General features: G+C 58.1%; 5 protein-coding genes across 5 annotated transcripts; 3 read left to right on the top strand and 2 right to left on the bottom strand.

Annotated features, from left to right (window-relative positions):
- Nucleotides 1–742: 742 nt before the first annotated feature.
- Nucleotides 743–4,056, bottom strand: HRG_00386 (RNA helicase (UPF2 interacting domain) domain-containing protein; the record flags this gene model as incomplete). The annotated part of the gene is made up of 2 exons (XM_044858857.1): nucleotides 743–3,713; nucleotides 3,770–4,056. 2 exons carry the CDS (start codon nucleotides 4,054–4,056, stop codon nucleotides 743–745), a joined length of 3,258 nt encoding a protein of 1,085 aa, XP_044725257.1.
- Nucleotides 4,057–4,717: 661 nt separating this feature from the next.
- Nucleotides 4,718–5,672, top strand: HRG_00385 (brix domain-containing protein; the record flags this gene model as incomplete). The annotated part of the gene is made up of 2 exons (XM_044858856.1): nucleotides 4,718–4,723; nucleotides 4,782–5,672. The coding sequence occupies 2 exons, from the start codon at nucleotides 4,718–4,720 to the stop codon at nucleotides 5,670–5,672; spliced, it is 897 nt and encodes a 298-aa protein (XP_044725256.1).
- Nucleotides 5,673–7,210: 1,538 nt separating this feature from the next.
- Nucleotides 7,211–8,314, top strand: HRG_00384 (syntaxin domain-containing protein; the record flags this gene model as incomplete). Its single annotated transcript, XM_044858855.1, has 3 exons — nucleotides 7,211–7,285; nucleotides 7,366–7,854; nucleotides 7,955–8,314. The coding sequence occupies 3 exons, from the start codon at nucleotides 7,211–7,213 to the stop codon at nucleotides 8,312–8,314; spliced, it is 924 nt and encodes a 307-aa protein (XP_044725255.1).
- Nucleotides 8,315–9,523: 1,209 nt separating this feature from the next.
- On the bottom strand, nucleotides 9,524–11,528 carry HRG_00383 (tetratricopeptide repeat domain-containing protein; the record flags this gene model as incomplete). The annotated part of the gene is made up of 3 exons (XM_044858854.1): nucleotides 9,524–9,777; nucleotides 9,848–11,279; nucleotides 11,343–11,528. The coding sequence occupies 3 exons, from the start codon at nucleotides 11,526–11,528 to the stop codon at nucleotides 9,524–9,526; spliced, it is 1,872 nt and encodes a 623-aa protein (XP_044725254.1).
- Nucleotides 11,529–12,400: 872 nt separating this feature from the next.
- On the top strand, nucleotides 12,401–13,296 carry HRG_00382 (amino-transferase class IV domain-containing protein; the record flags this gene model as incomplete). Its single annotated transcript, XM_044858853.1, has 2 exons — nucleotides 12,401–13,110; nucleotides 13,176–13,296. 2 exons carry the CDS (start codon nucleotides 12,401–12,403, stop codon nucleotides 13,294–13,296), a joined length of 831 nt encoding a protein of 276 aa, XP_044725253.1.
- Between the last annotated feature and the right edge of the window lie 220 nt (nucleotides 13,297–13,516).

Here is a 13,516-nt window from a genome sequence, read left to right as displayed (position 1 = left end):
ACTGAAACCCAAACGCCTCGCTCGTAACTTGGAGCCTGTGCGACGGGCGAATTCATCATGGCCAAGGCCAAAGTCACTCACTCCTAGAGACCGCTCGCTGAGTGGACCAACCGTGTCAAAAGAATGTCGGGCTTGTCAATTTTTCTCTCCATCCATCTACCGGTAATGAGCGATTTCAGACTCGGCGTCCAATTCCATCGGCATAGGCGGCGGGTGAGCAAACGTTGCCGTTCTCTGCCCCATCCGCCATTCGCCACCAACAACAATCTCACTCCTGCCATCGACATCATGTCCCCGGAGAGGACCACTCGTCGACCATGTGTTGCTGCGTCTCCTCCACCCTCCGTCGCGCCTCCCAACAGTCCATCAAGTTGCGCGTCGCAACGTCCAAAAATGCGTTGATATCGGGGCAGTCCTGGATCCCGGGCCAGGCCGCGCCATGCATCTGACTAGTGCATCGCCCTTGTCCAGCCAGTCCCGGACTCGCTCCCTCCTGGCTGGCAGCTCTAGTCGAGACAAGTCGTCTGTGTGCCGGCAGGGCCTGTCACGACCACACGTCCGGTCGTGTGCCCGGCTCCTGCTCTGGCCCGGCTTCCTTCACGGTCTTGTTCCGTCAAACAGCTGCCGCCGCCATTGCGCAAAATCGCCTCGGCAACAGGCTGTCGCTTCGGCCACATAAGCTTCTAGAGTAGCAAGTTTCATCACCTGCTCGTCGGCTCCTCTTGGCAACTTGTCCGTCAGCTCAGTCATAGCCCCCGCCAATCTGGCTATGGAACGCGGTGCTGATGCTCTTTTCGTCGTCGTCGTATCGCCGAGCGAACCCGCTGCCGTGTGCCATTCGTCCGTTGCTCTCCACGTAGTGCTTCAGGCGGTCGCTCTGCGTGTATGAGACGGGTCGCAGCCCCGTCACGGCATCGTGAAGCCCGGCACCGAGGCTCACTCCGCCTTGGCCCACGCCCTTTCCGCCAATGACGCTCGTCGTCGTCGTCGTTTCTGTCAGCTCCGAGTTGGCGACACTTTCGCCCGCCACGCTCTCCGTTGCACGACCACGACTCTTGTTGCCGCGTCCCGGCCCGCCCACTCCGGGAAGCCCAGGCCAATGCTCGGGCGTGAAGCTCGAAAACATTGGCGGAAACGCCGTGTTGAGCGCCGCCCCGCCAAACGCGGACCCTTGGATCGACGATACGTCATCTGGGATGTACGACATCATCGAGGCCGCATCCACGTCGCGTCCTGGCGGCGCCCCGTTGTGCCTGCCATTGGAATACCCGCCAGCCATGTACTGCGACTGGTAGTTGTTTTTCTGGCGGTAGCTCACCTTGGGTCGGCTAAACTGAAGGAGGCAGGCTTGGAGGTTGGTCAGGGGGCCCTCGACAAAGCATTTGCGGTCTTTGAAGTGGACAAGCAGGTTGTGCCAGAGCTCGTGCTTTGACAGCACCTTTGGGTTGCCCAGGATGACAAGACCGTACTTGGCACGCGTCAGCGCCACGTTGAGGCGGCGCGGATCGGACAGGAAGCCAATGCCCTGGTTCTCGTTGGAGCGGACGCAGGACAAGACGATAAAGTCTTTTTCGCGCCCCTGGAAAGCGTCGACGGACGCCACCTCGACCTCTTTGTAGAGTTCCTTCTTGTACTGCCCGGAGTTTTGCATCGTCGTCACAATGTAGCTCCGCTGACCCTCGTACGGCGTAATGACGCCGATTTCGCTGGGCTTCACGCCAGCCCGGAAGAAGCGCGTAACAGTCTTTTCCACGTTGGATGCCTCGGTTCGGTTCAGATACGACGTTCCCGAGGTGGATATTTCTTCGCCGCCGAGGTTGGACCAAAACATCATGGGCATCTCAGCGACGGGCCAGGGGAAATCGACGTCCTTTCTGAGACGTTGCTCGTGCGTAATGCCGTTCTGCAGAGCTCCCTCGTAAAACATGTTGGACGGGAATTCCGAGAGGCATGGGTGCATGCGGTACTGGGTGTTGAGACGGATCGGGGACAGCTGCAGATGGATCAGGCGTTCAAACAAGGACTGGTTAAGCCCGGCCTTGGCCGCCTTCTTGTTCATGATGACGGGTCCGAGCTGCTTGTGGTCACCAACCAACACCACCTGCTTGCAGCCGAGCACAAGGGGAATCAGACACTCGGGCTCTGCCGACTGCGTCGACTCGTCAATCAGGACGTTGCGGAACTTCATCTTTGACAGGCGAGGATCGCCGGCGCCAACACAGGTGCAGCACACAACGTCGGCGTTTTGAAGAATCTCTCGCTCAGCGAGCTTGGTGAGCTGCTTGAACTTTTTCTCGTCCTGGCTAGACAGCTCGCCGACGTCGGTCTTGAGCTGCGATAGTTTGACGAGCTCCGTGTTGTGCTCCGCCATGCGGACCTGTTCGTGCAGGGCCAAGAAGCTGACCGACGACTCAACGTCCTCGCGCGACTTTGCAGTGAGACGCACAACCTTGAGGCCAGTCCGATGAATGCGCTCGCAGAGCTGATCCACAGCAACGTTGGAAGGCGCACAGACAAGGACCTGGTTGCCCGTCGTCTTGGCAAGATGATAGATGATGGTCGCCGAGGTTACCGTCTTGCCCGTGCCAGGGGGCCCTTGGATCAGACTGATGGGCTTCTGCAGGACGGACTTGATGGCGTCCACCTGGCTCTGGTTCAGATCCGGAAGTCCAGGGGCAGACCACTTCTTGGGCTGGTTTGCCTTCATGGGCTGCAGCTGGACCTCGTGGCCTAGGAGGACGTAGTAGATGTAGCCCGAGACACTGAGCTCGTCGACTGCAAAGGTCTTCATGGCCAGCTGCATGCGGTCGTACGACGTGGCCTTCCACACATAGTCGGCCGAGAAGTTGTGCGACAGCTCCGTGGGTACCGACTTGTCGTTGCCATTTTTGCGCAGTTCCAGGCACACCTCGTCCGACTGGCTGTTGGGGATCTTGATGACATATCCCACGCCTTCCCACGGGTCACGAAGCTCACCGTTATAGCGGAGCCGCATTTCGTCTCCCACCGCGAGTTTGACGTCACCAGACTCAATCTTGTGCAGGTTAAAGCTGACAAGGTGCTTATTGTTGAGGCCGTAATCCCAACGGACCGTGAGGCCGTCCTCAGACTGAGCCTCCTTGAGCTTCTTGTCGTAATCCGACTCCATCTTGACGAGGGGACCGAAAATATTTTGATAATGGTAAGGGTCCTCGTAGCGGAGAAGAACCGGATCAGGGTCATCGTCAATGTTGGCCGCCTTGTCGAGGTCAACGGCAGTGGCGTTTGGGTCCACCTTCCACATCTCCTCGAGCCTGGAAATCGTGTTGGCCGACACATGACGGGCTCTTAGCTGCTCACTGTCAGACGGCGGGCTAACAAGCCAGCCCAAGAAGGCTCGTTCCTCGATCAGAGGCTCCCATCGCGAGATGTCCCAGTTCATGTCCTTGTTGGAGGTGCTGGCCGCGCAGGGCTGGCGGCAAAGCAAAACGACGACCGTGTCCGACTTTGCCGGGATGAAGCCAAGCAGGAAAGCATTCTTGGTTCCGCAGTTGTAACACTCCAACACGGTGTCTCCCAGCGTCGACTCGGGATGCAGCTGGACCTCCTTGTGTCTCGCTCGGACAAGGTGGTTGACGATGTGGGTGGACGAGCCGTTCCCTCGGGCTCCGCAGAACCACTTGTTGCAGGTCAAGCACTTGACGACGGATGCCGGAGAGTGGATGCCGCAGTAGCTGCAGCATCGCGTCAGTTCAGCCCCGGTCAGACCAGAGTTTGGGATGCCACTTACGCGCAAGCATGGGCCGGAAGTTGCTTTTCCTCGTCCGAGTTTTTCAGTTTCATTCCCATCATCCCGTCGACGGGGACGCTGTTGAGACTATCGTTCTCGTCCTCCTCGAAAGCCTCGGTCTGGTTGTCGTCGTCGTCTGCGCGACGTCGGCCGCTGGTGGCGGGGAACTTGCCATAGAGCAGGCTCTCATCGGGGTCGAGGGCAGATAGATCGTCGGCACCGGCGTTGATGGCTGCAGCCGAGTCGGAAATGAGATGGTTGCCTACATGAGTGAAGGCACCTTCCATGATGCTCTGTGCTCGAGGACCTGATGCGATGGCGCTGTTTTTTCTGCTTTGTCGCAGTCAGCAGCTGAGGGGATGGGCATGGCGCACGGCACCTTCACGGCCTGCAGATGCCTGCGCGGCAAGAATCGTGGGCCAAAAAGCTCACCTCTGGGCAGTGAATAGAGCCCGACGTGGCAGCTCGGACGGAATGAGTTGTGAGATTCCGAAGTTCCAGTCGTGGGTGCGTTTCACATCATCGCGGTGAAGAATGCGTCGCAGGACAGTTGATCGGGTGGCCGCACGATGGTCTTTTGGGCCTGTAACTGCTTGAGGGAGACAAGTAGAGGCGAGACCGAAAGCAGCCTCTTCAGGAGTCAGAATTTGCCGGTCCAGCGACTTGGGATTTGGCTGCGAAAGCGAACCAGCCGGACCCTCTCTCAAGCGGAGTTCGGTGGGACACTTTGACTCCACGTGATAAACGTCAGGGCCATTTTATCGATAAGCGGCGGATTGTCGGCGACCACGATAAGGCGACTTTTTTTCTTCCCGCACTCGACACTTGATCCATTACTAGGCTGTCAACCGAGTTTCTCCAAGTGCGATCTCGACGTGCTACGACTTTGATACATCACCAGGTTTTCCATCAAGCTTCTCCAATTCAATTCAAAATAACGTAGCCAAAATGATTGTGAGTGTTCACGACCCGGTCTTTACAGTCGAGGCAGACGTCTAACACACACGGAAAGCGCAAACAAGCACGCCAACGGCGGGATTATCTGTATCGGAGGGCCCTGCTTCTGCGAGACGCCGAGATTAGCGAGAAGCGAGCCAAGCTACGAGCATCGTTGGCATCGGGAAAGCCCCTGGATCCGTCCATCGCAAACGACAAGGCTCTGCGCAAAGACTACGCATACGATGAATCCACCCCCGACCTGAACACCAACGAGAAGCTCGATCTGGATGACGAGTTTGCCCAGTTGTCTGGCATTATAGATCCGCGGGTTCTCGTGACGACGTCGCGGTCTCCCTCGGCTAGGTTATCTGCCTTTTCCAAGGAAATCAGACTGCTGCTGCCCACGTCGATACGGATGAACCGAGGAAACCTCATTCTCCCAAACTTGGTCCAATCTGCGCAGTCTGCAGGCTTGACCGACATTGTTGTCCTGCACGAGCATCGCGGTACGCCCACGGCTCTGACTCTGACACACTTTCCTCACGGCCCCACGGTGTCTTTTTCTCTTCACAACGTTGTTCTGCGTCACGACATCCCCGGAAGCGTGCGTGGGACAGTGAGCGAGTCGTATCCTCACCTCATCTTTGACGGATTCACGACGCCATTGGGTCAGCGGCTGGTCAAGATCCTGAAACACATTTTCCCTCCGCGAGAGGCCATCACGAGCAGAAACAAAATGGGCAACAGAGTCGTGACGTTTAAGAACCTTGAAGACAGCATCGAAGTCAGGCACCATGTCTTTGTGCGAACGGGATACGATAGCGTGGAGCTGGCCGAGGTCGGCCCGAGAATGACGATGAGGCCATTCGAGATCCGAGGTGGCACGCTTGAAAACAAGGACGGCGACGTCGAATGGCACCTAAGCCAGTACACGCGAACAGCCAAGAAGAAGAATTACCTTTGAGCGAGAATCTCGCACAGCGTTATCAGTCTGAAACAAGTCACCGGATGATGAGCCGTGGAGAGGTGAAGCCGAGCCGCGCGTGGACGACGAGGACAATTGATGGCGATTGTTGAGCACTTAGCCAGCGAGGTGTAGTATAGTACCTGTAGCGCCTCTGATGAGCTCCAGTCTGGATTCCGCGGAGATAAGGCAGGCAAAGCACAGCTTGCAGCTGCAGACAAGCCTGCCGGTCGAGAGAGGGCAACGGGGACTTGGCGGTTACAGTCTATCGGCTCATGGCGGTCAAAGGTGCCGGGCGGCAGTTGTGGTTCGACGTCGGTTATCAAGGACGGCGGCGCAGTCGGATTGAGCGTCGGCGTGGGCGGTAAGAAGGACGGGTCGCAACGCGAGACGGATGTCAAAACGAGTACCTGCTTAGAGACAAGGGGAAGGGGAGGATTGTGCTTGAGGCGACGTGGGGGCAATGCATTGTAGATTGAGAGTCGGATATACCTTACGGAATACGGAGTAGGTACCTTGGTGAGTGGATGCAAAGCCACACACGGTACGGAGCAAGAGATGTAGCTGCTCAGCCACAGCAGCCTCAATGGCTGACGACAAATGGCCAGAGGTTCGTGAGAGCGGGCGTGAAATGCGGCGCAGTTGCAATTGGAAGAGAGGAGGCTCTCTATTTTTGGGACACAAGCGTCCACACTGCCTTTGGAGGCTCACAAGGAAAAGACACGCGCGGCGACGGGGCTGTTGGGTCGTGGGCCTTGTCGTCCGTGCACGCCCGCAGGATGGAAAGGGGATGATCCCTGCAGGTGTTTGTTTTCGGTTGGTAAGTGTTTCAATCCTTTACAAGATGGATGTACTTGCAATGCCCTCTGCCATCATCTTGCGCGGTGGGTGGCCGTTATACTTTCGTATTCTTGGAACGCGTTTCTCTGGAGACCCTGGGAATCCGTTGGCTTAGTAGGTACCTCTAAGCCCCGTGTGCACTGGCTGAATGGTGACGTATGTAGGTACGTAGTGGGTGGTATGTACCTATGTACAGTAATATGCTTATCGTACTCCGTACTGTAAAACAAGAGGTACAAGGTACTCCGTACCTGCTGCCTGTGTTTACCCAAACAATTATTAGCCTCGGCGATCGCTTCTGTGAGCCTTCTGTGCCTTTAGTGGGCCCTCCTCCTCCTCCGCCTCGTCCCCGCCCCTCCGAGCCTAGATGGAGGCGGAATTTGACTCCCGGCTTGTCTTTCAGTGGGCTTGTCAGGCAGTAATAACTAAAGGCTCTGCGCATACTGCGGTGCCACAGCATCAGTCATCGTCTCCCTACATCTCACACCAAGGGCCCTGCAAGTCTCACGCCGCTCCGACCACCGCCGCTAAGGCTCTCTGAGCTTGCACTTGGCCCATCCCAGCCCTTTCTCCTCCACTGCTCTTCTCGGCATCTTTCCACTTCTTCTCCCCTCCCCCTCCCTCCCCGCGCGCTGCTTCATACCGCAGCCGTCCCTCCTCCTCTCCAGCCCAGCAACGCCAAGACAAAGCGCGCAACAATGTCGTACGGGCAGCAGAGTCAGAATCCGTACCATCAAGGTCCGGCCCAGGACGTGAACCAAGGCTACGGCCAGGTAAGCCAGCAACCAAGCTGCGACTCTCTGCCGGCGACTTCTAACCCGCCCTCGCGGCTCAGGCCAATCCCTACGCACAGGACCAGTACGAGATGCAAGACTACAACAGCCAGCAGCCTGCGGCCCTGACCCAACAAGACTTCCTCAATCGCGTCCAGAACCTCCGCAACGACATCAAGAGCCTCACAAACGACATTGACTACATTGGCCAGCTCCATCAGCGCGCCCTCGGCAGCACCGACGGCCAGGCCAAGCAGCAGCTCGAGCAGTACGTCTCCCAGACCCAGATCCGCAACACGGCGATCAAGGACGGCATCAAGGGCCTCGAGCGCGACCTCGCCCGCACCTCCGACTCGTCCCGCACCACGAAGAACACGCAATTGCAGTCCCTCAAGACCTTTTTCAAGTCGGAGCTGGACAAGTACCAGAGCATCGAGCGCGACTACCAGCACAAGTACCGCGAGCAGATTGCCAGGCAATACCGCATCGTCAACCCGGACGCCACCGACGACGAGGTCCAGCAGGCCGCCGAGGCCGATTGGGGCAATGAGGGTGTTTTTCAAACTGCTGTATGTCCCACCCCCTCAGACAAGTTTTCAACACCACCCCTGCGCGCTTGTTGGCTCTTGTGGCCCGAGTTTCCGCTGACGTGCCCACCCTGCCACACAGCTTCGCACAAACCGCACCGGCCACGCCAGCTCCGTCCTGGGCAACGTGCGCGCGCGCCACAGCGAGCTGCAGCGCATCGAGCAGACCCTCTCCGAGCTCGCCTTCCTCTACCAGGAGCTCGCCACCCTCGTCGAGCAACAAGACCCCGTCGTCCAGGCTGCCGAGACCAATGCCCAGAACACGGTCGACAACATCGAAAAGGGCAACGAGCAAGTCAAGCAGGCCAACGAGCACGCCCGCCGCCGCCGCAAGCTCAAGTGGTGGTGCTTCCTCGTCGTCGTCCTCATCATCCTGGCCATCGCGCTGGGTGTCGGCCTCGGCATCTGTCTTGGCACCAACAGGTGTAATAAACAAGGCTGAGCCGTGCTCGCGACAGAGGAGGGGACATTGCCGCTCAGAAATACCGAGACGGGAGGTGCAAGGGGGCGATGAGGCGTGAGAGCGACATGTGGGAGTAATTGACGCGCTCAAGAAGTCCTGAGGGATGATACCTTCTCACGCTTTAGTTAACTCGGCCATTGCAGGAGGAGCCGGTACGGACGTCTTTTCCCTCCCACCAGATGACATCCTCGACTCGATCACAGCCCACGTCTTTTTTTAATCACTCGGGTGTTTACGAATACCCACACCCGTGCATGGCACAAGCCGGAGAGGGGGGCAGCTTTTGAAAAAGCCCCTGGAAGCGCAGAGGTTTATCTTTTTCTCCTTCTCTACTATTTTCTGCATCCTTCTTCACGAAGGGCAAGGGCAACGAAACGAGGCTTACGATGATGGGGAGTGGGGAGAGGCTCCGGGGAACTGTAATTATCGTAGGTGGTGGCCTGGGTTTTGTGTATTTGGATTCCCCCCCATTCGAGGCTCACTTTGTGTCGCGGGTGTATTATTCTCTTGTCCATCATTCTACTTCTTCTTCTTCTTTTTCCCTGACGATTTGTTGACATGAAGGATGAAAAATCTATCCAGAGGTGCGGAAGGGAGTAATAATTTGTCGGGACACTTGCTCAAACAACAGAGATGTTTCGCAAACCAGCAAAGAGGCTGAGCACAAGTCTCGGTACGGAGCAGAATGATTGCTTTTCTTTGACTTGCTTCACCTTGCCGTCCTCTTCACGTCCAAATACCTAGGTAGTACAAGAGATCACGTTGCGCTTCCCAGCACAGCGGGCGACCAACCTCAACTCGAGGGGGGGAAAGGGGGGGGTGCCATTCAAGACCCAGGTAAACAACGAAAAGAAAAGGGGAAAACAAAAGATAAATGTACAAGGCTGCTTGGGTGAATGTCTTGCTCCATGCTTTGCACAGCATCCACAACTCCCCAGAAGTGACCACCCATCCTCCGGGCGGACCGGCGAGCCCTTCCACTTCCCGAGTGAAGGCCCCCCGCCAGGCCGCCAGCTCGATTTGCCGGATAAACCAATAGACTGTCCCTTCCCCGCGCTGAGCAAAGGGAGTGCACGCGTCTTCCCAGCTCTTGGGCACATGCTCCCGACCAGCTGCCACGAGTCCCTCCATGGTACCGCTCTTGCGTCCGCGCAGCTGTATACTAAGGTTAGACAAGACTCCCGTTATCTAAGGGCCCATTCGGAGTCCGGGGGCCCCGGGACCGGCGCCGCCCGCCAGCTTGGCCGCCAGCTTCGGGTACTTCTGCGTTACCTGCACCTGCGTCCGTGTCGCCTCGGCATAGGAAAGGGCGTTGACAATCTCTCCCTCGGTCCGGGCAAGCTCCGCTGCGCGCTCAAAGTACTTGAGGGCCTCGGTCACGTTGTTCTGCTGCAGGAGGAGCTGCGCCATGGTGGCCACGGCGATGTCACACTCGGGATCAACTACCAGCAGGGTCAGCCATGGCATCGTCCACACGACCCTCATCAGTGGCCGGGACAGGGGCGAACTTACTAATCAGGGCCTTTTGGCACAGCTTCTCTGCCTCCTTGAAGTCCTGCTTCCACTGGAACATGGCGAGGGCCTTGTTGATGAGGGGCAGCACGTTGATAGACATGGGCTTGGTCTGCTTCTCCATCTCCATGGCCGTGTCAAACTTCTCAATGGCCTCGGCAAAGTTGCTCTGGTCGAGCAGCAGCTCGCCGTAGTAGTTGTAGACGTCGGGGACCTTGGGGAAGTTCTTGATGCATCGCCGGAAGGTGGCCATGGACGAGGCAATCGAGCCCAGCTTGTACTGCGTCACGCCCAGCTGGATATGGGAGAAGATGAAGTTCTTGTCCAGGTCGATGGACTTTTGGTAGTCCTTTTGGGCCTCGGGCAGATTGCCCTTGATGAAGTTTGCCTGGGCCCGGTGGTAGTAGACGTCGGGGTCGTCCTTGCTCTGCTCGAGGGCCTGGAGGAACTCGGCGTCAGCCTTGTCAGCCTCCCCGAGCTCCAGACTGACGCTGGCGCGCTTGATGTAGGCCTGGATCATGGCAGGGTCAAGCTCGGTGCTCTTGTTAAAGTCCTTGACGGCGTCGGCGTGGTTGCCGAGGAGAGTTCGCATGGTACCCCTCCAGTTGTAGGCCAGGGCCTCGTGCTCATCCAGGCCACCCAGCTCGACGGCCTTTTCAAACGCCAGCCTGGCGTCCTCGTACCCCTCGGCCGTCTTCTTCTCGAGAGCCTGGAGGCCCAGCTGCAGCTGGCCCTTGCCTGTGTCCGAGCCGAGCTCGACCGAGTCATCAAGGCCTTCGGGGCGGGGCTTTGGCCGGAAGCTCTGGAGGTAGTTGCCGACGTAGACGGCGCTTGGTAGCTTGGGAGGCCTAGAGGCCATCAACTCCTTGGCCCTATGCTCGGCAAAGACCCTGAGCAGCCTCTCGACGGCCTCGGCGGTCGAGTTGTTCTTGAAGTTGTCGATGATGCACGAGGCGGTGAAGTCGAGGAGGGCCTCGGCGTACATTTTCTGATGCTCGTAGGCGGTGGCGCGGCGGTTGATGGCCTTGACGTAGTCGGCGTCCATGTTGATAGCGGCCGTGGTGTCCTCGACAACCTTGTCCCAGTCGCTCATGGCGCTGTAGCAAGCGGCTCGATTCGCGTAGAAGACGGGATCGGGCTTGCACAAGATGGCCTTTGAGTAGAGATGGATAGCCTTGTTGTAGGCCTTGTCACCGTAGGCACTGTTTCCGGCCTGTTTGAGTTTGGCGGCATATTCCTCGCGCTGCTCTTGGGTGAAGGCGGCGACCGACGTCTCGTTGATGTCGGGGAGCTCCGACTCGCTCTGGACCGAGGCGGTCTTTGACTGAGACGGTGCGGGGCTGTCCTTGGACTCGGTGGCCTTGCGCTCGGCTTCTTTTCGCTTCCGCCTCTCCTTTTTGCTGAGCTTGGGGGTAGAATCCGCCTTTTGTTTCTGGGAGTGAGAGATTGGGAGAGTCAGCATCCAAGAGTGTTGCGGGGAGAGGACAAGACATACGGAATCGGAGTTGAGATAGTAGACGACACCTGCACCGGTGACGACGACGGCGACCCCGGCGATGGTGTAGACGACGGCCTTGTTGTCGGACACCCACGAGGTTATTCGGTCCCAGGTGGAAGATGGAGCGTCGATGGGAATGGCCGTAGGGCGGCCCGGAGGCATTGACGGCAGCGGGTTGGACATTGTGGATCAAACAAGATGTGCGCAGAAGAATATTAGCGGGGGGAGGGAGGGGGAGGAGGCCGCTCAGAGGGCACGGAGGAGGCGGCGCGTTGGGGCGCAGAAAGGCGAGATGTTGTAGGTGGTGGATGATGATGATGAACAAGAAAAAGCTGCTGTGCCGATACCTCAGATAAGGTACAAAGTACCTGCCATCCAATCATGGAAGCTCCCCGAAATTTGCAGCCCCGCTAAAAGCTCGGCTCAACTGCCTGTAACCTGCCGCTGTCGAAAGACTAGCGCGCGTTGGAGGCCGTCAGCAAGAGTGCTTCTTCCACTTCAAAGGGAATGTGGTTTTAGATGCTCCTGGTACAAATGTCTAAAAGGAACGCGATATCCTCCGAAAAGAAAAGGAAACTTTTGAAGAAAAAATTACGGCCCGGTGTTTCTGAGCGTCGGTGCCTGCAAACGTGAATCTGAGAAACCATCACTCCGTTGCAATCCCAACCCTTTCACCCGCATGAAACCCCTGCACGCTCCCTAGCCACAGCCGTGACACCTCTCATCCCCGCCGCGCAACGAATCATTGGAGCCTCCGCGTTTAGGAGAAACAGCCTCCTCTTGTGCGGCGTCGGCTCGTTTGCCTTGTCCCGCGGACCCTGGCCACTGCCCTTCCCGGTCCCCGTCCTCGTCGAGCAGACTGACCCGGTCAGAGGTCACCTCGATTGAGTCATTCGGAGGGACTCTTCCTCTCCGGCGCGGGCCGAGTCCGCTCTCCTTGAGCGGCCAGATATCAACAACGTGCCTGGCCATTCATTGCTCACAGAGCTTGGAACGTCCTCGGACCGCTCGGCGACGCTTGTATCCAATCCTCTTGCTTCGTACACCCGGCGACAATGTCGGATTCCGCTTTTTCCCTCTTCACTTCGCTGCGGTACGACGTCGCCCTGCAGCAGGTCCCTGCCAGGGGCTTGGACTACGCCGGATGGAACCACCACACCCAATCGCCCTTTTACATGCTCGACTACCACCGCGACCGCATCCTCAAAGCTGCCGTCCACTGGCAATGGAAGGAGGCGGTGGAAAAACTGTCCGGCGACGACGCTCTCGTCCAGCTTGCCCGAGTGGCCCAGGAAGCCATCGGCAGCACGTCGGATCCGAAGCCACTCCGGCTCCGGATCGTCGTCGACAGCAACGGCGACATCGCCTTTCAACACTTTGACACGCCAGCCTTGCCGCTCGAGAACCTGCTGCCGAAGCGGCTGCCGAATCCTGGCTCGGCGCCCGGCCCCAACGAACCCAAGGTGCCTCCTCGCTTCACCCTGGTTGTCGACGACGATCCGACCCCCAGGTCTGAGTTTACGCACTTCAAGACGACCAAGCGGGTCATGTACGATGCTGCCCGCCAGAGAGCCGGCATTACTGACCCGCGAGACCAGAAGGAGGTGCTTATCATCAACGACAAGTCGGTCATGGAGGGCAGCACGACGACGCCTTACTTTTGGCGCAGCGGCAGATGGGTCACGCCGCCCGTTTCTCCCATCTTTAGCTGGGATGACGGCTGCGGGGGACAGGATGGTACTTCCCGGCGCTGGGCGCTGCAAAGGTGCGTGTGGCTCTCTTTCATCCGTCCGTGTCTGGCTGCTAATCCCGGATTGCTCCAAAATACAGAGGGCTGGCAGTTGAGCAAGCCGTTCCCGTCGACTCTCTCGTTGACGGCGAGGAGTGCTGGATCAGCAGCGGCGTCAGCGGATTTCGACTGGCAGTCGTCAGCTTGAGACGGACTGCTTAAGGCGCTGTGGAAGGAGCAGGAAACGTCACGTCAACGCAACGAATGGGCCTGTCCCTCAAGAGTCCTTGAATAGCAAACTCCCTGTTTGGCCTAGTATATCTATCACACAACCATAGGCACAAGCCTGTCCTCGGGGCTACATCCAGCCAGTTCCCTCAACCCTGACGTCTTCTGGCACACCCGAGCTGCGATCTCTCTCTCATCCTCTCTTCTTCTGTTC

This window comes from Hirsutella rhossiliensis, assembly GCF_020360975.1.
Source record: "Hirsutella rhossiliensis strain HR02 chromosome Unknown scaffold00001, whole genome shotgun sequence".
NCBI lineage: Eukaryota > Fungi > Ascomycota > Sordariomycetes > Hypocreales > Ophiocordycipitaceae > Hirsutella > Hirsutella rhossiliensis.
Note: the sequence above shows the minus strand (reverse complement) of the source record. Positions and strands in the feature narration are given on the sequence as shown.